This window comes from Biomphalaria glabrata, chromosome 10, assembly GCF_947242115.1.
Source record: "Biomphalaria glabrata chromosome 10, xgBioGlab47.1, whole genome shotgun sequence".
In the NCBI taxonomy this organism is placed as follows: Eukaryota; Metazoa; Mollusca; class Gastropoda; family Planorbidae; genus Biomphalaria; species Biomphalaria glabrata.
In genome coordinates, this window is record NC_074720.1 from 39,257,136 (window position 1) to 39,282,958 (window position 25,823).

Sequence of the window (25,823 nt, forward strand, 5' to 3'; positions counted from 1 at the left end):
TTCAGGGTAACTAAAGAGCAGTGATAACGTGTAATATAAAGCTTCTAATTATACATTAGAATATAATTATACAGCGCAATTATATAAATGGTTTTATTTGTATTTATTTATTACTTTATAATTATTATGACAGTTTTTGTTCTAAGTGTCAATAATTCTTTTTTTCCAAGTTGGCAAGATTTTTTCCTAGTGTGCAGAAAGAGAACCTCTGATTTTGCAATAAATAAATAAATACGGGTAATTTTCTATTTGTTAAAAGCTGATTTTAATTAGACTGTGACAGTTAGTGATCTTTTTTTTTTTATTGCTTTTTTTTGTTAAAAATTTGCATATCAATGCTGGAACTGACTGAAATGTTACTTCAACTTCTTGCGACTAAGAATTAATGTTTCATCTCAAATTAGAAGATTTAGATCTATGTATTAATCCTCAAATTGTACAAAAATAAACAAAACATTACCTGGCCACAGATCCAGCAGATGTAGCCTTGACCCTCCTTGTGTGTGTGCATGTGCTCTTTCAGCTGGAACTTGTTGAAGCACTCCTTCCCACAGATCTCACAGCGGTCAGCTTTCCAGCCCATGGGGAGAGGGATGCCATGTTTGAAATACTTGTGGTAGTGCATGTAATGGTAGCTCTGGTCCTTGGTGACATAGCCACACACACCGCAGGCCTGGAGCAACAAAGGTACAAAATATTTGATTATTGTCATCTAGGTTGCCACAGAAATGTAAACAGGAATTTTTTTTTACACATTGGCTACTAGTAGCTTTGATTTTCTACACAGAAGAGTTGATAATGCAAGGGAGATAATTTCCTGTACCTAAACATTCATGAACTTTCTATTTCTGAAATAAAGGCAAACTATAAATAAAAGAGATGAGCTTAGTTTGGGGTCCGAAATACATTTACTTGAGTCTATAAGCTTCAAGCTTCATGTCAAGTTTACTTCAATGTAATATGGAATTTGAATTTTAAAGTGTATTATTGCTTGATATATAACATCTATTATAAGCTATCCTGTCTTGACCAGCTACTGGTTTTTCACCTCAGGGCCAGAGGCAGTGGGATGAGACAACATTTGTTCCGAAACCCAGAGTTGGGACTAGGGAGATTTGCCCTTGTAGAGTGTTGCCGGAAAGTGCCAACCATGTCCTTCAGGGCTGCATGCTTCATTAAGTGGCCAGAGCAGGACACTGGCCCCGAAACATCCCAATAGAAGAAAAACTGCATGATCTGGAAACCACTGCACAGTTCATGCCAAGTATTGGTAAAGTCATCTGAACCCTTCAATTTGAGAACGAAGAAAAAGAAGCTTGATATATATAGTGTGTGCTCAACATTTCCATGATTTCTACTACAAGGGTTCAATGATTCTATTTTGTAAAGAGGCATTGTCTTATTTCTTCAACTAAGCAAGCATCTCCAGCAGACTTTGAACATTGTGTCAACACAGATTTATCTTCAGAAAATACACAAAAGTATTCACCACTTTAAAACATTGTAACAACTCTATTTCAGGTTAGCTACTTTTAAAAGCATTATACTGAACCAATGTTTGTAATTAGTTCTTTAGATAAGTCATGTAAATTTTGTTTTTTTCCTACAAGAATAGAATGATACATTTCTGTTGTTTACCAGGGTGTTGAGTGGCCAGCACAACCCACCACATTTACTTTAAGCAGATGAGACTAGAAAAACAGCCAAACTTAAGGACCACATTAAAAGAGTAAAAGCCATAGAAATCCATTTTACTAGATCAATATTTAAATCTTTAATTTTATGAGTTCTTAAATACCACTTCTATGGAGAAAAGAATGATCTAGGCACCAATTTATCACACACATTTTTTTTCACCCGCCTGTGTTTTATTAATAACTAAAAAGGGAATGTAACGTCTGTAATGTATAACAGAAAAAAAGGGAAGAAAAAAAAATATGATCTATTAAAATCATGAAACAAACAAATACGTTAAGATCTAACATGAATGCAAATCTCTGTACAAAAAAGCTTCTTGTTCAACATGTAAACATCTAATACAAATCTAATTGATGTACATCAAACTTACTTCCTGTTCTTCCCCTTGCCCAAAACTGATGTTGTCCATCACTTCACTGCTGCTGACACCATGGTTTAAAACATGTTTCACAGCACGGCGTGCCCTACGGAACTTAGACTGGCAAAGAGTACAGGTGATTGGCTTCTTACAGTTGGTCTTTTTGATTTTGCTCTCCAGCAAGGAGGTCAGCTTGGTCTCTTCTAAAAATACGTTGTCCTTTTCAATGATGCTTTGGTCAGTGCTGCTCAATGAAGATTTGTTCAGATTTTGTCCAACTTTGTTCTCTGGTGGTTTCTGAGAACATAATCAATGATATCTATCAAAGTGTTTGTCTTGCTAAGCTCAGAACTGCCACCAGGGAGGACAGACAGGGTTAGTCCTGGTCCCCAACAGATGGGGAGCTCCTTCACGCTTTAAAAAAATTAAACCCTAGTACATATTTGAAAGCTTTTAACATATAGGAAGGCAGAAGGGTCTACATATACCTAGTCATCTAAGCTGTCTATAGGGCAGATGATATAAAATTCATCTGTTTCTATGGCTGATGGTTAATGGATCATGTGGCCAGCACAACGACCAACAGCCTTTACTTTCCCCAACTAATGTAAGGTACCCATTAGAGCTGGGTGTACTCAGGGGCGTCTTTGTTGCCTGGGGCCCAGATATTTCTGGCAGTGGGCGTGCTAACTATACAGTTGTAAACAAAGAGGCTTAAAAATGATGTTAGATATTTCTTTAATTTCATTCACATATTTTACAGGGAAGATAAACTGGTTTTCAACCCAAACAATGAAAAGCATTCACTATGTGTACAAATGTCAAGGCTGTGTTATCAATGGGCACCTCTTGCCTAAAGAGTTGTATGTTTTGTTAAAATTTCTTTGACAGTCAAAACATGTTAAGTTGAAATAGTCTACCAACAAAAATTAATGTTCTTTTTAAAATGTTTATTCTAGAATTATCAGAGAGAAATGAAGACTATATGTCCTAAGTAAAAATTTCAAGTAGGATGGGCGAGTCTTGCAGCACAAAGGGTAAATTGAAACCATGAAGACATGGTCAGGCAGCCATATGTTATAATATTTCTAAAAAATTATTTTAAGCTAGGTATAAAGGACTAGGTATTTTTTAAAGTCTAGCAAATTAAATGTTGCCATTTCCACCATTATGTTTACCAATTTATGTCTTACTATTAAGTAATAATAATATGCCTCCGTGTTTTCATTGAATGAAATGAGGTGAGAGATTGAGCTGAAGGATAAGTCAAATAAACAAGTTTAAAGCGAACATATTTTTTTTTGGTCTTAAAATAATCCCAGAAAAACAACAACATGATAATAATATTTTAAATAAAAGAGGACATGTATTTTCACTCACTTTATCAACTGTTGTCATATTTCTATCAGAAGTAACTTCCCCAATCGTTGTAAGCTCATTCTCCTGGACTGCACAAGTTGGTGTAGAAGCATCACTTGCATTCTCACTAACACAACATTTTTCTAGCTCTCGCATCTTTGTGTCCACATTTTTGGTTTTTACTTCATTGGCTGCTTTCATCAGCTCAAGCTCCATCTTGGCTCGTTTCTTGGGTGGCGGCCTGACATTTGCCTGTGTCTGAGGTCTGTCGGCAGACAATTTTTTTAGTCTGCCTCCTCCTCCACCTTCAGAATCACTACCAGTGACCTTCCTTTGTCTTGCTTTAGTCAAACTGTTCTCACTGTCACATTTCTTGCTTTTTGATGTCAGAAGTTCTACCTCAGCCACAGGAAGCTTTCTGAAATAGAAAATAATTGTGCAATAAAAACTAATGTTTCTCTTTCAGACCTTCCTATCTATAGGGCAGATGATGTAAAGGTCATCTGTTTCAATGGCCAAGGGTGTCATGTGGCCAGTGCAACAACCAATCGTCTTTATTTTCCCAAACTACTGAGGTACCCATTAGAGTTGGGTGGACTAAGGAATGTCCTAAAAATCCTGAAATTAAAAATCCCAGTCTTCAATGAGATTAGAACCTGGGACCTCACAGTTCGAAAGACAAGCGCTTTACCACTCAGCCACCAAGCCCCCCAGTTGTGCAATGCTATCATTAAATTAACTCAAAAGATCAAGGCAGACTTATGGGTCAAATTAAGGCCTGAACTTCTTGATTGAAAAAAGTTTATAGCAAATAGCAAAACTAAATAAATAAATAAAAAGTTTAAGAATGATCAGAGAATTGTAAATAATTCAAAGCATAGTTTAACATACCACAATCTACTATAGCTAATACAATTAAGAGCTGTAAGGTCAAGGAGGAAGCGGAAATGCTTCAGAGAAAAAAAAAAAGGTACCGTAGGAGGAATGATATTTTGTTCAAAAGTCAACTTGTTTTACCTGACTTTGATTTTCTTCTTCCGTTTGAATATCTTGTGATCAAAGCTTTGAATCTGGCTATCTTTCAATCCTAGATCTCTGTCCGTCATCAGAGAAAAATTGCTGAGGGGTGATGACACAGCTGAAATGAATGAGTTGAATTAGCTTAAAAACTGAAGTGAAAGGTTACATCCCGCATCACAACTAAGCAAATATTCTGACACACTCATCACTTATTTCCCACTTGGGGAAGAAAAAAGAAAGACATTTTAACCTGTTGTTACTGAAACATATGCTTGAAACAACTTTAGAAGCAATTTTCACATTCAAAATTATCAGCTGTTAATTTTCCCAAAATAATGCTTTCTTTATTAATTCATCCCAATAAATCTTAATAAAAGCTAAATAAATTTTTTTTTTAGCACTAAATAATAATACATCATTTTTTTCCTTCCAGAAAACACTGATTTGCTGTCTTAGGATTGTTAAGTCAGGATTGTAGACATTTCATAAAAACTGACAATTCTTTTTTTTTCCCAAAACAAAATGGCTGTGCAAGTGTTAGTTAAATGTGAAAAGGAATGTTTTGGAGGCTAAACCTAAATGTATCTAGATATTAAAGATTCTTCTTCTTCTTCTAGCTAGCTTTTAGCTGCTGAGCTGTGAGCTCTTTTGTAGACTGTGCCAAGAAAAAAAAGTGTGCTGTTTTCTTCAGTTGTTCAGCACTGCCATACAGGGTGTTGATTATGTTGGGCTGTAGTGGTAGGAGGGTCTGCCTAAGGTGGATTAGGAAGGGGCATTCAAAGAGGATATGCTTTAAGATTTCATAAGGGTGGGTGAAGTGCCTACAAAGGGGGAGTTGTGTGGAATTTATTTTGTTCAGATGGTAATTTAACAGAGGTGTGTGTCCTGTTCTTAGTTGGAAGATTGTAGATTGCTCTTTGAGGGAGAGGAAGCTAATACTGTCCAGTTTGTTTGGCATGGTCATTTCTTTGTACATAGCTCTGCCTGTTTTTTGATGCCCACAGGTTGAGCCACACCTCTTTGTGATTATTGAATAACATTGACCTTAGGGTAGATATAAAAAACAAAGAATTGCCAGACAACACGTGTAGGACTATTTTATTTTTGGCATAGATACTAAAATTCAAAGACCTAAAGTGTGTTTGGGAAATGATTATAGTGTGGGAGAATGCAAAAAAAAAAAAAAAGAAAAGGGGATACCAGCCCAAATTTAGTAACAATATAAAGCACATCAACTATTTCAATCTAGAGAAGTACAGGTATACATGTAGAGTTATAGGTCATGTGCCCCACAAAAATGCTTTAAAGACCAGCTTAGGCGCCTACTTGCCTTAGCTGACATAGAAGAGAGTACCTGGTTGCATGCAGACCCAGGATGAGACAGTTGAAGGTCACTCACAAAGGCCGCAGGATACGCATGTGAGACCAAAACAAAATCTGCAGCTGAAGACGGCGAAAAGAAAATCTTAAGCGACCACCAGCGGACAATGGTTATGCTTGCCCTGGATGTAAGTCACAGCTGGGGCTGCGTAGCCATGGGAAATACTGCATTCCTCATTAATCTTCAGACTCGAAGACAAGCCTTATTATTATAGGTCATGTATTAATCTTTCTCTTCACAGGTCTAAACTAGTAAAAAAAACTACAAAACATATCTCACTTAGCAAAGTACAGATAAAAAATGCGTTGTTAAATTTAAAAAAATGTAATACCTTTGTCTTGAGTCTTAATTGCTGCAATATCACACACTTCCATTGCAGTCATTAAGGTGTGTTTGTTAAGAGAAGATTCCAAAAGACTGACACTATGTTTATTTTGAATGGGAGATTCCAAATCTTCTTCTTCTATATTTTGGAGATAACTGTTAGCATAAGAATAGTTTTCCTTTAAGTTATAAAGAGTGGCCTCTGAACAAGTGGAAGAACTTTTGTTTAGAGACTTTGTTAGGTCCAAGTTTAGCTTTGAAGGTAGAGTCATTTCCCCGGTAGAGGAAGTTTGCTTTGGTTCAGGCTGACAGTTGTTTAAAGTTACTTCTGGAGATGGTTGAAAGACAGAAGCTTGTGCATCAATCTGACTACTGCTCAGGGTCATGGCTGCTTGTGCCTGAGACACTGGCAATGCCACTTGTAGAAACGTGCTATTTTCAGAGTTCATCATATGGATGAGCCTCTTTCTGAAACCTTGGGGCGTTGACTTTGCTTTAACAGGAGATGATGACTCTGAGGTTGCAAGGGATAGTTGTGGAGACTTGAGTGGAGACGCCAAAGATGTGGATGACACGGATGAGCTTACCGGTGTGGGAGCTGGTGGCGGTGATCTATTAAGTTCATTGTCAAGGTCACTGATGACTTTCTGGAAATCCATATTTTCTGCTTCAATAGTGTTGACAATGGAATCAATGAAAGTACAGTCATTTCCATCCCCAGTGTCCATATATTCATTCATCAACGCTGAGCTGATATCACTTTTAACATTTACACTTTCTGCGTCTAAGAAAGTATCCTTAGTGAAGGCATTCCTTAAGAATTCAGTCCTGTGAACAATACTTTTTTTAATAGGCCTCTTGACTGATAGATTTGATGTGTTGCTAGCTGACTTGTTGGTGGTTATCTTGTCCTCACATTTATTCTCTAAGATGGCCTGAAGGGATTCTGTGGTTGGTAATTGGACATTATTATGGCCCGGGCTGTATTCAATTGGGGGATTAGATTTGATGAAGTCTTTCTTCTTGGAAACTGCGGGGATTGCTTTCTCTTTCTGGCTCATAGCTTTCTTTTTTTCTTGAACAGACACCAGAGTAGCGTATGATGGGGGTCTTCCATTACCTCTCGCAAGTCTGGTCCCATAGGAGTGAGCAGACAGCTTAGCCGCTGCAGCAGCAGCTGCTATTTCCACCGTGGTTCGTTTATGGAGTGAGGGACCACTGTGAGACAAAGGGCTTCCTGCTGGTAACTTGTTCTGACATTCCAGAGGAAAATTAATGCCAAATGGTTTCTCTGGAGCATCAGTGTTGGTGTCAACACTTTGTTCTGTGTCAACCAACTGAAAAAATGTTTGTTGATTAGAAGCATTTCTCTCTTCTAGTCTTTGAACAGCATCATTTACTTTAGAGACCTCAATGTTGCCGATTTTTAAGAAGTTATCCTTTGATGTGTGTCCCACTTCTGAAGGACTTTCTAGTTTGTGTTTTTTGGGAGAAAGCCATCCTTTTTTGCCAACTTTACAATTAACTATGTTTTCACAGCTCTGATTGCTTTTGTTCAAGAGAGGACCTTTCGATGGTGACACTGTTTTTTGTTTTGTTTTCTTCAGCATGACCCACTCCTCCTGACCTCCTCCACCTGACTCAGTAGTTGATCTGTCCGTCTGAGTAGAGACCTCCATGTATTTTACATTTGAAGCTGTGTTAATGCTTTTATCTTCAAAGACTTTTGGAGCCCCCAGCTCTGCCATGCTGGACTGGTCCCTGGTTTCTGATTTGTGGCTAAACACCAAAAGCTGCGGCACTTTGATGTGATCGTCCGGCATCTGCGTCGACCACATAAACTTTTTGCAGAGGTCTTCCAGAGACGTTACCTTCAGACTGCAAGCCAGAATGTAGAGATCAAGGATGTTGCTCTCGCTGAATTCCGTTTTGCCCAGGTAGATGAAAACTAGGAAGGCAGAAATAGAGCTGGGCTTGATGGTCTCGCAGTTGACCAGAAGTAGGACCCCTTGATTGGAGACTGAGTTGGAGAAGTAGAAAGTTGACGGGGAGATGGGCTCTGAGCTTGCAGCCACTGTGGAAGGATTGGGCTTCATGTTCAAGAGGAGAGTGGAGAGATACTGGCTCATGGAACACAGGACAGCTTGATGAATCTGCAAGACAAAACATATCAAGTTAACTATTGCTATTACAAGAAAATGTCAAACTAAATAAATAAAATTTCAGATCCACCCATTCAAAATAAAAATAGCTTTATTGTGAGAACAAAGAAATGGGCATAAAAGATGTCAGAACCATCAATAATGCTTGGAATGAATACCAATTAAGAAAATCTTAATCATAAAATAGAGATACCTCTATCATTTTGTAAAAATGATGTCAAATTAAAAACATGAATAAATAGCTCAGATACTTTTCTTGTTTAATATAAATAAAAATGGCCTGAACCAATTTCAATTTCTCTTTAAATTTTTTATACTACTATTTGATGTTTTTCAATACATTTTACAGTGTAGCTGAACCAATCTGTTGTGAAAATTTAACATTGTTTTTTAGCAGATTCTGTGGACTATCTGCCTGGTCGTGCGGTTTGCACGCTGGACTGTCGTTCAGATTTATCAATCGTCCAGGGTTCAAACCCTGCCCGCTCCCATCCCCCGTCGTCCTGCTGGAGCTTGGACTAGGAAGTAATTATCTTCAACTCTGAAGGAACATCCGAAACATGTAAAACATTTTACAAAAAAAAACATTTAATATTTCTTTACAAGCTCTAAACATAAGAACTTTAGTTGTTAGCAACCTACCTTGACAGTTTGCTTAGGTGTCGAAAGAACTGCATCACAAAATTCCTCCCTAGTCATCATGGCATACAGACTCTTGCGAGATGACATCAGAAGATCTTCCTGCTGCCTTGAACTAGCAGACGCGTAGAAGTCTTCCGAGATTTGTGTGTTAGCATCTGCAACCCTGATCTTCTTGTCTCTGTTCTCATTTAAGACAGACTCATTTCGCCTCTTAGCTGTTGGCTCAGCTCCTAAGTTTCCAGGCTGAGACTGGATCTTTCCAGCCAGGGAGTCTAGCTCTGTCTGCTGGCCTTGAAAGTGAACTGATCTGGGCTCTTGGTTTGGCAATTCTGAGATGACTGTGCTGTTTGCAGTCAACATGGAAGCAAGGTTGGAATGCTGATTGATAAACACACTAGTGCTTTGACTAGAGCCCATGTCTTTCATTGAGTTTGGAAATGTTTTCACTGCATGGTATGTTAAGTCACTGACATTTTGGTGGGAATTTTGAGAATCTTTTTTATTCTGTGCATTTACAATGTTTGGCTGGTGAACAGGGATGAAACTCTTCTGCTGGTATTGGGTTAGCAACACATTTCCATCTTGATGAGCATCATTAATGATGAGTTGTGATTGGTCCAACAGATTGTTAACAGACTGGTCCTCAATAAAGTGGGATGACTGCCCAAGAAAAGGCTGAATGGAAATGCCCATCTGCTCAACTAAATGCTTGTTGTGAAATGTCTTTTTTGGACTGGCACCAATTGCAGAACTTCGATACTGCTGCTGGCGCAGTTGAACTGCCTTGCGTCTCTCTTCTTCTTGTTCATGCTCCTGAAGCCCTTGAAGTATTTCCAAAGCCCTGTTTATATCCCTAGGAGTTCTCACCCTTTTCATGCTCTCTTTAGCTGAGGTTTTTGTCAGTTCTTTTTGCAATTCAGAAATGTCACTCTGTTTATCCATAACGGAGTGATGAGCCCTTAGTTTATCTTTGGTTACCATGGGAATTTCAGAAGACACTTGTTTTTCAGTCTTCTGATAGAGAGTCATGTCCTGGGGTAGGTCTGATCTATCAAAATAAACCTGACCAATGTCCTTGTGGTTCATGAACTCTTCTATATTGAAGTCGGCTGTGTCACCGTTGTCTCTCTGAACGTCAGAGGCACTCTTCCTTCCAAAGGTCACTTCCTTTTCACTAGGTGTAGCAAAGTAAGCATCCAAGTTGAGCTCTTGAGAATGGTGTGACCCAAGGCCCAAATTGTCTGTAAGAGACAAATCTTGTTGATTGATGTGCTGCAAATGAGACTGTGCAAAAGTGATTAAGTCTTGCCCAGCACTGACATTGGATTGATCTGCTTCAAACTCCTTTGATACTGTTTGCAATCCAAAATGTGGGCTCAGATCAATATCTCTCTGTGAAAGTGAAGAATGAAAGTCTAGATCAAGTTGAGATTGAATCAGAAACTGCTGATTAGCCAGTATGTTATTCATAGAGTCTTTAGTCGATGAAGATGACATACTAGTTGCATCTAATGAAAATGCTGCAGACTGCATGAAACCCAGTTCTCTTTGTGAAACTTGATGGCGGGTTAATGTTTCACCTTTCCTTAGAAACTGTCTCTCTTGTTGCTGACTTGCTCGAATATCCAGTTCTTCATCCATGGTCAAAAAGTTGCGTCCATTGCTGGCAAAGTCATTCTGAAGAACTGGCTGATAGGAGTTTTTACTGTGGGAGACTGATCCATTAGAAGATTTGGAAGTTTCTTGAATATTAAACTGTTCCTTTACATCACTACCTAAAAGTCTTGCCATTTTACGATGGGCTCTTGGACGACCGCTCCATTTGTTGACATAGTCTTTAGGTTCCTGCAGAGACTTGCTTTGTTGCCTGGAGATTGTTTGATCATCTGCTAGGTTTGAATGATCAAAGTTCACATGAGGTTCTGGAGATAATTTTTGTTGGCCAGTAAAATCACTGTGAAAAACTGGTTGAAAATCTGAAGGGATTTCATTGTTTTGAATAAAGCTGGGTTTTTTTTGCGATGACGACCCTGACCTAACATATTCATTTATATTGAAACCATTGAATCCTGAGCATGGGATAGGAGGGATTCTTTTGGAGGTTGATTCTATGCTGGTTGATGAGTTAATGAGTTGGGAGCCACTATTTAGAAAAGAAATTAATGCCGAATGCTTGGGAACTGATGAAGTTTGGCACATGTCAAAACCTCCTTGCTGATGGTGAAACGAACCCTGCTGATTTATTCGTGTAACTAAAGATGCATCTAATTTAGATGAGGACTGAGTAAAGTCTCGATTACTTGAAGGAAAATCATCAAAAACATCAAAATTAGACAACTCCACATGCTTTCGGTCCAGTAAAATGTCATTATTCGGCCCAGATTTCATTGATGATTTATTCAAGGATTGTTCATAGAAATTGTCAATGTCTTTAATGAAATTATTTTGTCTGGTTCTAGACTCAAATATATCCTGTGAACAAACAAAAATGAAATACAAATATCATAAAATTGTTTTACAGAATATAAATGTTACCAGAACAAAAATGTAAAGCAAAAATCAGGACATATAGTGACAAAAAATGAACATTGGGAAGAAACTATACAAGTTTTTTTTTTTTTTTACAAAATAATGTTAAGATGCTCCCTCCAAATGTAAACTAGTACACACTGATTCTTTCAGGAAAAAAGACTTGTATCAATGTTTAAAAATAAATAGAATAATGTGGTGAATTGGATTGCGATCAACATGATCACAATGGTGCAGCAGAATATGGTGTCATTATTACTCTTTTCCAAAAGGGAAAGGAATAATTATTAATAATGGAATAAGCAGCAATCAACACTAACCCTATGGCTTTAAATATATAGCGGAGCTCATATAATTTCTGAAAATAGTTTGGAAGTTTCTGCAATAAAATAATAGAAAAGGATCATTTCTATTATTACAATCTTTTTTCTAGTTAGCTGCATGGACTTACTAGCACATAGTGTTGGTGACCAAACTGCCGAACACCATTGATAATATAAAGGGATATTATTTAACTCTTTTCATGAGGAAAACAAGGCAGTTGATTGGTGACCAGCAGTTAAGAAATGTTTTACTATGACCATGTATGATTTTATATCTACGCTATACAATAAAAACAATATTTGGTAACAGTTGAATCCTTAAAATATTGACATTCAATTCATGATTTTTTTTGTGTGTTTAATTTTGAAAAAAAAAAAAATTGAGAAAGACTTGCCATTTTCCCATCACTTTCAGATACTACGGAGATGTTCATAATATTGCTGTATCCTTCATTATGGTTCAAGTTGGTTTGGTTTGCTTTTGTAGTGCTATCCAACCGAGTCTGTGGAATATGTTCATACTGGTTACTTCGAAAGGAACTTTCAGGATCTTTATTGATATACTCCTCACTGCCCCTGGCATCTAATGTTTGGTCAAAGAACCCACTTCCATGGCCTGCTCCACTGCCAGAATGACTGAAATCCCCTGTGTTAATCCTTGTCAATGATTGGAAGCTGCTGTCAACAGAAATAGCACTGGAGTCAGTGCGTATGAATGAACTACTCTTGTTCACATGCTGGTGATTTTCAGATGACCTAAAGTTGTAAAACCTATTGAAGCCATCATCATTGCTGGCAGCTAGTACTTGGCCATGGTAACTATCAGCTGGGGAGACTGGTGAGAATTGATTCACCATATCACTCACAGCCCCATCAGCTGAGGAGGACCATGTATTTGTTTGATTTGTTGAGAGGGTCATTGCAGATCCATTATCAGTCTGGAGGAGGGAAAGAGAAAGCAATGAGTTTGAATCCTCTTCTTCATCACTTTCCATTTTAATGTGTGAGTGTTTGCAGAGAGAAACTTTAGTTTTCCTGAAACATACGATTTTTAGATTAGGAAAAAACAACACTTTAATTTAGAAAGTTTAACAGCTTAAGCAGGGGCGGACTGGATGTCAAAATACGCCCAGGCATTTCTGTACAGTACAGCCCATAAATTGTATATCATATGATGGGCCTCCAATTATAGGCCTATCTGTTCTCAAAATCATTATGTTATTTTTTTATAATGTATTGATAACTGTATGCATGCTCTATATCTTTATAAGAGATATAGGCCTAATGTTGCTTTTTAATCGCTATGTTTGTAGGCCCTAAAAAGATGAAGCCAACTAATAGCACTTGTCAATGGATGTGGTCTATTACATTATTTTTGAAAATGTGTTAGATTAAGTTAGTATTATTTATACTGTAGTCTGTAAGAGATGTTTTTAACATGACGCCCATATAGCCCCTTATATATGATAATATTTTTAAACCTTTAACAATGTTGCATTCATGAGGCCCTTTAGACCCATTTGAGTACCGGACCACCGGGCATTTGCCCAAATGCCCATATAGCCAGTCCGCCCCTGAGCTTAAGTGTTGATTTTTAGCCCTTTTATTTTTAAAAATTCATTATAACTGAAGATCTACTGATGATCTCACTAGACAATAACTAGATCTAGATTTAAGTTTGAATAAGACATTGATGATTCTAATTCTATCATTATCTTATCTTACTTATAGACTACAGATGCTACTTCAAAAGAGCAAATATTCAAATCCTACATTTCATGTGTCAATCTAATCATACATGTTAATCAGTGAGTTAAACAGTATACAGTCTATATATATATAAATATATATAATAAAGCTAGGTTTGCCTTTTCAACTCTTCAAACTATCTGGCGCTCTAAGGCATTATCTCTACACAACGAGATACGAATCTATAATACAAACGTTAAGCCTGTCCTTCTATACCAGGGGTTCTCAACCTGTGGGTCATGACCCCCTTGGGGGGGTCGATTGACGAATTGCCATGGGTCGCCTAAGACCATCGATAAATGATTGTTTTTTGTCAATTCTTCTATTGATGTGCAAATGTGGGTGGGTGGGGGTCGCGGAAGAGTGGGGGTTGTAAAAAGGGGTCGCCGAGCTTAAAAGGTTGAGAACTGCTGTTCTATACAGTTCAGAAACTTGGAGAGTCACTAAAACAAATATGGAAAAGCTCCAGACCTTTGTTAACAGATGCTTACGCCGGATATTAGGAATTAGGTGGCCAGAAAAGATAATACTATCGATATGTGGGAGAGAACTAGACAAAAGCCCATAGCCCAAGACATCACAAAATGAAAATGGAGCTGGATAGGACACACCCTGCGAAAACCAGCTACCAATGTTGCAAGGCACACACTTGACTGGAACCCACAAGGAAAGAGGAAAGTGGGCAGACCCAAGTAAACCTGGAAGAGGTCAGTCATCAGTTAAGCTGAGGGTACTGGAATGACATGGGAGCAGATGAAGAAAGCTGCTCAGAACCGAGTTCGGTGGAGAGGTGTGGTTGCGGTCCTATGCTTCTCTGGGAGTACACAGGATTAAGTCAGTCATATATAGTAATACTAATAGTCACGCGAGTAGTCTATAATCTTAAATCTATACTTTATACTTAATACTATATAACTATAACTATAGGATAATTAGCTGGCTAGATTCTAGATTTACTTTAGATCTAGATTACTAGATCTAGAATACTCTCTAGAACAGACTTCTTATCTTATCTTATAAGATACAGCCGTTACTTCAAAAAAGAAGATGATTGCGTCCTAGTCATGCATATTAAGATATTAAGTATAATTAAGTAATTAACCAGGCAATCATGACCAATGAGTTAAATTCTGCTCTAATAGCACAAGGGAAGAAGGAGCACTTGTAATATTTGTACAAATTTGTCCTAGCATATGGAACGAGAAATATGCCTTTATCTTTGACGTCTTTACTTTCTGAGTATTTTTAATTTTATTAACTTTTGTTATTTGAAGATTTAGATCAGTGGTCTTCAACGGGGGCGATATTGCCCCCTAGGGGGCGTTTTCGAGATTTTGGGGGGCGCTGAGAGCCAAAGGGGCGGTAGGGGGGCGCTGGGCACAAAATGGGGCGGTAAGGGGGCGCTGGGCATAAAAAAGAAACTAAAGGTGCTCTGAAACAGAACAAATTTAAAAATTCTTCAACATTAAAGCTGGGAAACTAAATATAGACAAATTATAGTTAACTTGCTTCTAATTTAAGAACAAAAACAGCGTTAGAAAATGAGTTTGGAAATCCCATTTTCTATTTTTAAATTCTTGCTTCTTTTACTGTGATCGGAGAGTATTTATTGTCCTTGGATCTTGCGCGTATAAACGTTTAAGATTTGATAAACAAAGTAGGTAATACGCCTTTTAGATTATATCTAGATATGTTAATATATTCATATTAAAATATTAATTGAAAAAAACATTAAATGTAACATTTAATAGAATAATTTAACTTTTTAAAAACAAAAAACATTGATAAAATGTTTTTACGAAAACTCAGTGGGATGTCATGTAATATTTCCTTGAGATTTAGTGAATTGCCACTAGCAAAAAAGTAAGTTCTACTTTGATGGCATTTTCAGATGATAATAAATGTAAATTATTAAACATCTGTTAGTGACGTTCAAATTGAGTCGCATGAAAAAAATAGATTTACAAAACTATGTCTTCAGTAAAAAGAATGTAAACATAGGAGGCACACAGTGGCGTAGCTAGGGTGGGTGGGGGGGGGGGGAATTGAAAATCCCCCGTGCCCCATTTAAAGAGGGCCCAAATTAGTGCTTTTTTTGATTAATTTAATTAAATATTACGCAAAATGCAGCGGCCCCCAAAGATATCAAGCCCCTTGGACCCCAAACGATGAAAATTCCTAGCTACGCCCCTGGAGGCACAACAGAGATGTGGCTGCATTTAAATGTTTCAGTAAAATTCAAAAACTGTGGTCGAAATTGGAATTATGTTTTAGCTTTTCAACATACATGGGTAACCTAGATTTAGTGCGTAACAAAGTTAATGAATAAGCAAAGAAATAGACTGGATGTAGCCACTAGAGGAGACCTTCGCCTCGCTTTGACAAACTTAAAGCTTGAAATTTCTAATATTGTCAGACTGCAGGAGGCACAAGGTTACCAATAGCTTAATTTCATTTTGTAGTGAATTCAGCACTAATAATATTTATATTAAAAAGTAAAACTAAATTTACAATTAAACCTAAAAACAGTAGGCCCTAATATTCAAAACTTCAAACGGAGACTATTCTTAGGATTTGAAAGAAAGTCTTTACAATTAATTTTTGTGTGTAATCACTGCAAATTATTTGACATAATTTTTGCATAATGATAATATTGCCTGTTTTTGCCTTTAATTCCGAAGATTACGGCTGAGTCCAGTGTTTCACATAACTAAGCAAACCCAACTGCGACCTACATATTTTCCCGAATTTTATGCAGACAAAGCCGTTGTATGCTGGCTTTTCTTTGAGTATCAAATGTTTGTCCCGCAGTTTTTGTAAGAGCTCTCTAACTGTTTCTCTCAGAGGCTATCTGCTGCCAGAGAATGCTGCCAGGTACTTTCCTCTATGCCAGTGAGAGCGAAATGGCGCCTGAATAAATCTTTAAAGCGCTCACGGGGGAGGGGGGCATCTCTGTAACTCAGTCCTCCTCAAGGCTCGTCAGTCATAGGCCAAGGAGTTCACAACAATCGCCTTTGGCATGCGGTCGTCTCCCAAGCGGGATAAGTGTTATTGACAGCATACAAATTAATAGATAGATGATGTTTTGTTCAAATTTGCCTTCTTACGCTTCTTTATAACTGTTTTTCTTAGAGGGGGGCGCTGGCGAATTTTTGTAAAGAAAAAATTCGAAAAGGGGGCGGTAGGCCAAAAAAGGTTGAAGATCACTGATTTAGATTATGATTATAACAGATTATATGAATCATTATGCTTGGTTCAGTGTTTTATGTATAATTACTACTTTACTTTTAAGTCTTCTATCCTGAAGGCTTTCTAAATTTAATGATTATTAGACTCTAAAATTATAAAACTATAATATTTTACTAGATCTAGATGCCTAGGTATTACACTTACAATTATCATTTGACTCATTGAATAAATTTTATAAATATCAGAAACAGGCCATTGTTGTCAAAGATTGTTTCCTGATTTTTTCCTTTAAAGAGTGTTTCCTTTTTTTTTTTTTTTTTTTTAACCTTTAGCCTTGACATTGTTTACATGAACGATTAGATGCTGATTTTTCAGTTTTATCTTTCATTGCCATTTATCTGTCAGTTAAAAATAGTAAATAGATCTAGACCTATATTATTTTTTTAAATAGGCAGACCTATATAAAATACTTTTTGGATCATAGTCTTAGTCTATCTGAAATATTTTAAATTCAACTACATCTATGAAAGTGAACATGATGATGATCGGACTCTAGATAGATCTAGATCTATCAACTTTGACCTTTCAACTCTTTAACAACCAATGATAATTAGTAAACATCAAAACAACTGTCTACGTTGCAGACTTAACCCCCATGTTCGTTAGACATTTCTCTTTTTCTAGTAACGTTATATTTAGTTCTAAACGTTTGTGAAAAAAAATAAAATTGACTACTTTCAAATAACCACAAAAAATGTCTGGAGCAGATGAGAAATACCTTGACGAATTAGATAAATACAACATTGAACAGGACAAATACGAGAACCATGGTCATAGTGGAAAAGGACGGAGCAAGAAAGAGGCTGAACAGCATCACTACGAAGATCCCAGTGGCCACACAAGAAAGAATGTCCAGAAACTTATCAACAATGCACACAAACATACAGAAAATAAGGCCGAAAAGAATAAAAAATGATTGGAACTGTTCTTTCATTGGTAAGTGTATACAGAATTTATATTTATTATATGATAAAATAAAAAATTTAGTGGTTACAGCAGCATTTTCCATAGATTCTACTCTAGATGATCTAGATCTAGTAATAAAATTATCTCTTCCAAAAAATATCAAGATCCATTAGATCTATTACTAATATTACCTTGTTCAATACCAAGTTTTAAAGTTACAAGCTGTAAATTAAGTAATATATTATTTTCGATATCCGTGGTGCATGCATTCAAATGAAGGCAAGGGTAATTGATTGACAGACATAGGCCTACTTGAATTCACTCAGCTGGACATTTTGGGGAAATAAATTTAGAGTTAGAGGCAGTAGAAGCTGTGATATGATATAATGACTTATTTTCTATCACTATATTACTTTAATAATCTTGTGGCCTGATGCAACTGTTTTGTTTTATGAGGGTTTTTTGGCATTTCTTTAGAAATGATGATAATTATGTCCTTGTCCTAACCTCCTGCTGAAGTTGGGGATGGAAGTGGGCAATGCTTGGACTTTAAATCATCGTGACAAAATTAAGGAGCTCCTACCACAACACCAGGCAGCCAAAGTCAGCTTGAGCTTGTGCTTGCTATATAGAGTGCAAGAAATTTCAGGCCTTTAAAATTGTTGAGGTTACCTAGCTTGGTGTCAATTATTAAAGCATCAAGATATTTTTAAAGTGTCTATGAATAATTTTCTCTGGACAACTTAAAGGGAAACTCAGATGGTTTTTACGAATTTGAGTTATGGACATATTTAAATTGTGCGTAAAGAGTTGTATTAGTAAACATTGTACCGTTTGTTATTTAAATGCTTATAAATATTTAAATTTAAAAATTTAGTAAATTCTTGACATCTAAGAAAAAAACAGGGTTCTTTATTTTTTATTTGAGATTTGCTTTTAGGTTTGGCATATGTCACTCCTCTCAACAATACTGAAAGCAAATCTAGATGTCACCAATCTTATCGATTCATTCTTACAGTGGCTGTTAGTTAGGCTTAGTGATGGCCTAGTCCATATAGCTATTGTACAGTTTTATATATATAGAGAGATAGATAGATAGATAGATATAAAAGCATTATGATAACCAACTCAATTTTAAAAAAGTAACATTTTCATCTACATCCCTCCCTGTCCCAAAAAGTAAATAGATTGTGTGTCTGATTCTAACAAACTGGTCAGTGTAAAGCTAGCCTAGGCTATGTGTAGTCAGTCATGACAATAGACAACCAAGTGATATAGTGTTTGTATCATTCTATTGGTTATCATCACATTATAGTAACAGATTTTTTAGCTGTCCCTGCATTTTGACATTCAACATCATGACATGAGATAATGGTGTGATATTTAATGTAAAAAAAAATTTGAACACTTATTTGGGGGCTCCCCTCAAGTGGGTGCCAGGAGGGATTTTCCCATCCCCCCCACCATAGCTATGCCTGTGCATGTTTGTAGTAATTAAGAAACCACACGCAATTCTATTTGTTAAATTTTCTTTGGCATTTTAAATACATAACGATATTTGCAGGTTAGGGCTGTATTTTGTTTCTGCCCTGTTATATGTTGAATAGCAAGTACCTAAACTATTATAAATTTTAACTGTAGGTCATTCAAAATCATTTTCAATTTTCAGATCACACAGTGGACCAAGACTTAACTGGACTATGGCTGTGGTCTAAGAATACACCTCAAATTGCTTTGTGTAGACAGCTTGTTACAAGAGTTGTCAACACAAAATGTTCTAGTCTTGATGACAGCTATTGAGAACTTTTCTTTATTATTGATTTTGACTTTACCCAAATATATATAGAACTACTTAAATTTTTTACTTTTAACTTTCTTTTTGCTATTAAATGAATAATTTTCTTTGGCTGTTAAATTTAATTACTGTTTTTTCCATTTAGTAATATTATTCTGTTGGAGTGGTTTTTTTTCCCTCTGTTTAGGTATGGTAATTGGTTGCATACCATATCATTAGTGTGTTTTGGTTATTTGTTAATAGTTGAAGTTTGTGATAGCATTTATTCTTTCTAAGTTCTGCTAAATTTAATTTTGTAGTGGTTAACATAATGTTTGGTAGGAAAAGAAATTAAAAATTTAATGTTATATGCAAAGGATTATTTTTCATACCTTGAATTTAAAATGTATCGATTAACCTTTTCCCTTTCAAATTAATATTTGTAACTTAAGTTACATTTTTTTTTGGCATTTAATATAATCCATTTAAACTTGTTAAAAAAATGTGATATATTTACTGTAAATACATTTTGTTATTAAATTCATGATTATACCTCATGGTTGTGTTTCTTTTCAAGTTTGAAGTTAAATCTGTAAAATGATATACATTTTAATTAAATATATTTGATCTTCCATTTAAAACAAAAACCTTATAACTTATGAACTGATACAATTGAACCTTGATAGCACACTCTCCTTTGGGATACAGTGCTACAAAGGTAAATTTATTTGTTTTATAGGCTTTGGACTTTCTTTTGGAATTGAAGATTTGCATCCTAGCTCAGACCTCTTGCAGGATGGCAGGGGTTGAAATCAGGATCATCATTGCTAAAGTCTTGAGCTATGTATACAGTATTAGATTAGAGGGTTATTTTATTTTAAAAGTTGTATCAGTAATTGTGTTTCTCAGTACCGGATTTAAGAAAACTCAAAAGTTTCAATGCGCTTAAATCATATTTGTGTAGAAACATTAGAGTACCTGGTACTTATAAATTTAATTTAATTTCCCTTATTTTCTTATAATTGATATGCATATTTTGTTGAAAAATTGTTTATGTGGAGGTTGCTCAGTGTTACACTTTTGTAAATCTAGCCCTGATGTTTATCTTAAAGTTGGTAAGTACTAACAAGCAGTCTTCTTTAACATCCAGGCAGCTGCTATTCTTCTTCTTCTAGCCAGCTTTTTGCTGCTGAGCTGTCAGCTCTTTTGCAGACTGTGCCAAGGAAAAAATAGTGTGTGGCAGCTGCTATGAACATTTGCCTCATATGGTGGGCGATAATACTTCTGCTGGATGTCAACAAGAAATGCTTTACCAAATAAATGTCTTATAAAATTAGGCAGCCAAAAATTTACAAATGTTCCTTTATAAAAGAACAAGTTTTTCCTGTGAATATAATAATGTTTTATGTTAATAAAGTGACTTAAACTGTTTGAAGTTAGTTATACAAATATCAAACGTTTCTTCAGAAATGAAGATTTATGCATGTTGGCCCAAACCACCTGCAGGAAGGCATATGGGATGACATTGGAAAGGGTTCGAACTCTGCATCATGGTTAATGAAAATCTGAAGCCCATACCTCACATGTAATCTGTTCTTTGTTGAAATGGCTTTTCGAAAGAAATGAGTTCGCTATTATATGACTAGAAATAGTGTCATGCTCTTTATCAGAGTATTGTATTACATTTGAATATGCAGCCTACAAGAAAGTTTGGATTAAGGGTTTTATTAATATTGCTACTTAACTTTTTTTTTTTGTTAATCTTCAGTTCTGGGATGGTCACTAATGATATTAGCCATGTCTCTAGTTGTGTTATATTCTTAAGTGAATATCCACTGCAGAGTTGTTGTTTTTTTCTCCATTTTTACAATAAGAGCCTACTCTGAAAGATATCAACTCTTATATACATACTTATTTTTCCTCCAGAGCTGTACAAGGGACGTAATTATGTCATCACATAGTTTTTTGGAAAAGGATGAGGGATGGACAACGTGTGAGACTTTTTTTAAAAAAAGTGGGGGATGTGTGCATGTGTATCAGCTTGTACTAACATAGTGAATACATTTCACTGAAAACGGTTGTCCGGAGATGTTATATGGTTTGAAATAGGCTACTACGCTATTAGACATGAAGGTTGTATCGCAACGACCACCAAAAAAAAAATAAATTAATTATCAATAATTACTTAACTGTTTTTTTTAATTGATTCATATTTTTTTTAGGTGCAACATTTCAACTTGACCCTTGGTGTGGGTGTGGGAGAAATAGCATGCAGGCTACACAAATTTTACCAGATAGACAGACAGAGCGAGTTGAAATTAGGCCTAATATAAGCAATGTAGGTAAAAAAAATACTATCAAACATTTTTTTTCCCTGCAATTAGCTTTTCTAAACTCCCTTATATTGGTAGGCAATTTATCTTAGCTATATCGGTTTAGTAGATAAAACTGTCAAAGCTGGAAGTCTTTCCTGAACCATTATATGGGCTTTTACCAATGCCATGAGTTTCTTATGATGTTGACTCGCGATAATATCTCATTTGGACCTACTTGTACCTTAGTAATTGATCACTCCATATGTCCCTCAGAGAGCCCTGCGCTCCATGGACTCAACCCTTCTAGTCATGCCACGTTTCTGATTAGCAGGTAATAGCTATGGTCTGCAATATCTGCTTCTTCTAGCCAGCTTTTTTTTTTTGCTGCTGAGCTGTAAGCTCTTATGCAGACTGTGCCAAGGAAAAATAGTGTGCTGTTTTCTTCAGTTGTTCAGCACTGCCGTACATAGTGTTAGATATGTTGGGCTGTAGTGGTAGTAGGGTCTGCCTATAAGGTGGATTAGGAATGGGCATTCAAAGAGGATATATGGTTTACGGTTTCATAAGGGTGGGCGCAGTGTCTACAAAGGTGGAGTTGTGTGGATTTTATTTTGTTAAGATGGTAATATGGAATATGTAAAAACAAAATGTTCTGGAATTAACATCTTATATCAGAGTTTTAACTCCACTTTAACGCCTTCCATATATTTGCGCCATTGTCGTATCATCAGATAGGACAGTTTATACAGTTAGGAATAATTAATATCGCTCGATCGTGTTAATTGTTCTTCCATCATTGTGTTAGCTAAATATTTTTATTACGTCAAAGTGAGAACAAGAAACACGTTAAAGTTTGCTAACATTGTGACGGTTAATGCATGAAAAGTCGTAAAATAATTGACATTTGTTCAGTCTCGATCGCAGACGAGTAAAACAAAATGAATAGGCCTAATATTGTGTTTTTTTTTTTCCTGTTTTACCCTACGAATCACTTTATCGGTAATTATTTTTGACATCCTTGTGATTAATTCAGGCCTCAGGGAAACTTTGCATTGTGCGGAAGCTGGCATCCACGAAGAGGGGAGCCCGAGCAAACATGCTCCAATCACTGTATTTAGGTGCGCTATGGCACCCCTATAATAATGCAGTGGGTACCGAGTCACATAGGTGTGACTGGCAAACACTATTGCAGATTCCTTGGCCCACCAGGGAGGGCTATTCCCACCCACTGAACAGGCTGTAAGTTTTCATCATGCCCTGGCTATAATTTAAAAAAAACAACAGAAATGGAAAAGTGGTTTGAGTGCTGGGACAAGTCCCAAAAAGCCAGTGGAGTCTGGGGGCACATGAGGCGCCCTGACCGCACTTCCCCGTGGTGGAGGCTGTCCAGGCCTGAGCAAGCTATTGTAGCACAGTGCAGGACAGGCCACTGTCCTGTTGGCTCATATTTCTCACGGCTATGGCCAAATTTCGATTCGCGGTGCTGCGGGGAAGAAGAGGAAACCGTACGTGCCTCTTGTTCTGTTTGATTGCCCCAGACTTGCCGATCTCCTCCTCGACACGTCTGGGAAACCAAAATTTCTCGACCTGTATGGTGACGTGTATGCACTTCGCAAGACTGCAGGGCTTTTGCAAGAGAGGATTTGAGCTTATCAAGCCCTCACTCAAATGGAGTTTGATGATGATGATGATGACCAATTCATTTTGAATGTCAAGGCTCAGATAATGTTGTTATCACTGATACATTTCATGTGTACCCATATATAAATATGTGAATATTAATAGGAATAAGTCTATAAATATACCATAATTGCTAGAGTTGTCGCCTGTTTTGATATATTCTTTGTAACCTCTAAATTAGTAGGCCTAAATGGAGAGTTTATGAGAGGCTTACGAAAGGAAATAAGGCGCGAGCCCCCAAGGACCGCGAGGCCGAAGGCGCTCGACAACGTGGCCTACGGTTTACGCTGATTCTGCTCAGGGAAGTCAATCATGCATTATTGGAAGGTCCCAACCCAAGGCCGGCCAAAGCATATAGGCACAATAGGCAGCCTCATATAGGGCCTCCGATTGGTGGGGACCTTATACAGGACTCAAATTCTTTTAGAGAAAAAAAAGTAAAACTTGGATCAGATCTCTAGAGACAGTTTGGCTGATTATGAATCGTCCATGAAAGACCTTTGCGCTATCGGGGTTTGGATTGAGCTGGTAACTCGGATAAGGAAGAAAGGATGATTAACAAGAAAACAAAAAAAAAAAAAAGAAGAAAAAGAATGTGCAAAAAGTGGCTTCTCACTGGAACAATGTTTTAAAAAGAATCCTTTCAATTGTGCAGTTTCTTTAACAAAATTTTACACTTTGTAGCAACGTCGAGCCCCCCCTCCCACCACCAAGGGGGGGGGGGGGGACTGCATGGGTGGTTGCCTAGTTTGTCTAAGGCCTACCCTTTGGCGTACGTTCCCCTAAGCCTCGCTAGTCGAGGCCTAGTTACTGTACTGCGTCGCACACTTAAATTAGCACATGCCTGACTCAGCTAGGCGTCCCTCAAGGAACTCGATCAGCCCTTGTTTCTAATTTACAAAGTAAGTTTCTCACTATGTATAGTTATCAAGTAGTTGTAGGCTTATTGTGTTGTTTATTTGCAACCAATATTGTGTCTTTTGTATCTGGTGCTGATATGCATTATCATAGGCCCTAGATCTATGTAACATGAAGCCCTTAGCTACATATTAGCATTTAATTAATCTAATAACGATCTTTTAGGGGGACTGTTTCTATTTACTTTTCATTACATTTTTTTTCTTTTACCCCTACTAGGAAACATTTAAATCTCCTCAGGGGTGGAAGCAGGAAAAGGGTGGCCAAATATAAGATGGAATCTGGAAATTTCCGAAACTGGCAGTAAAATTGGCAGAGTAGGTAGAGCGTCGCCCCAATAATAAAATGACTTAGGTAGGATCCCAAGGGAGAGAGGTCCTCAAACTTTTTAGCCGGTGACCCCTTTATATTGTTAAAATAGTAGTGAGGGACAAATTAAACTATCCAATCGGATTAAGCTGGGGCTTTTAGTGAAGAAGTTATTTTAAATGTATACAATTTTCTTTTTTGGACCTCCACGGTCGTCTCGTGGACCCTTGAGGTCTGCGTTACCACAGTTTGAGAACCACTGCCATGGGCCATGCCCATATTCACTTTTTTTTTTTTATGACGATCAGATCCAATCCATTTTATTGAACATATTGAAGTATGATATAAAAAAAAATATATTAATTGTTTAAGAAAATAGATCTAGTCGAGACAATGTTTAAAGCTATGGATCTAGAACTGGAGTTTAGGCCTATATAAGAAATTAAGCTATGCAACTGCATTCACTTTTTCCATTCATCCACCGATTTTTCTTTGAAACGCTCCCCCCTTTCTTTTCTCTTTTTATCATGATCTATTATATAGCTCAGTGATGTTGAACGTTTCAATCTGACGGTATGTTTGAATTGCCAATTTAGCTTAACTATTCTACAACATCAAGAAAAATTAAATGAAATAATTAAACTAACAATCATATAATTACTCAAATAGTTTAAAAATACATTAAAAATTACATCATATTCAAGCTATAGATCTATATTTATATTTTTTAAACATTTGTTTCATTGAATAAATTAATTACATTAGATCTGATAAAAATATTATCTATGCTAGCTATAAATAATATTAACTTCAATGAGAAAAATAGATCTATATAGATAGATCTAGGATCTAGCTAAGGTAGTTATAAATCTACTTATTTTTCCACCCTTTTTCAAAATGCCTGGTCAACGTCTTCACAATAAATATTCATTAACCTATACTATAATATATCGATACTTTATTTAAATCGATCTTTGTGTGTCAATTTTATTCCGTAGAAGTGTAAAGTTTGATTTAAAAACAATGTGCATAATATTATCATACAAATGTTTGAAATTAAATAATTCGAACATTTTTTTATTAAAAAAGAATGGATAAAATATTCAAAGCTAGAAGTAGGACAATAG

At 36.5% G+C, this 25,823-nt stretch overlaps 1 protein-coding gene and 1 long non-coding RNA gene across 2 annotated transcripts in view; one reads left to right on the forward strand and one right to left on the reverse strand.

The window, feature by feature from the left end:
* The window catches only part of LOC106073491 (uncharacterized), a 31,136-nt gene extending 14,069 nt beyond the window's left edge, over window positions 1-17,067 (reverse strand). The window contains exons 1-8 of the mRNA XM_056043978.1: window positions 16,939-17,067; window positions 12,192-12,831; window positions 8,945-11,416; window positions 6,148-8,293; window positions 4,433-4,553; window positions 3,437-3,833; window positions 2,069-2,353; window positions 461-673 (exon numbers count right to left, since the gene is read on the reverse strand). Of these exons, the coding sequence (XP_055899953.1) occupies window positions 461-673; window positions 2,069-2,353; window positions 3,437-3,833; window positions 4,433-4,553; window positions 6,148-8,293; window positions 8,945-11,416; window positions 12,192-12,791 (6,234 nt within the window). The 5' untranslated portion in view covers window positions 12,792-12,831; window positions 16,939-17,067. The remainder of the gene's footprint in view (window positions 1-460; window positions 674-2,068; window positions 2,354-3,436; window positions 3,834-4,432; window positions 4,554-6,147; window positions 8,294-8,944; window positions 11,417-12,191; window positions 12,832-16,938) is intronic.
* Window positions 17,068-17,360: 293 nt separating this feature from the next.
* Window positions 17,361-20,031, forward strand: LOC106073492 (uncharacterized). Its single transcript, XR_001218787.2, has 2 exons — window positions 17,361-17,730; window positions 19,370-20,031. It is a non-coding gene; the product is annotated as an uncharacterized LOC106073492 (long non-coding RNA).
* Window positions 20,032-25,823: the final 5,792 nt, after the last annotated feature.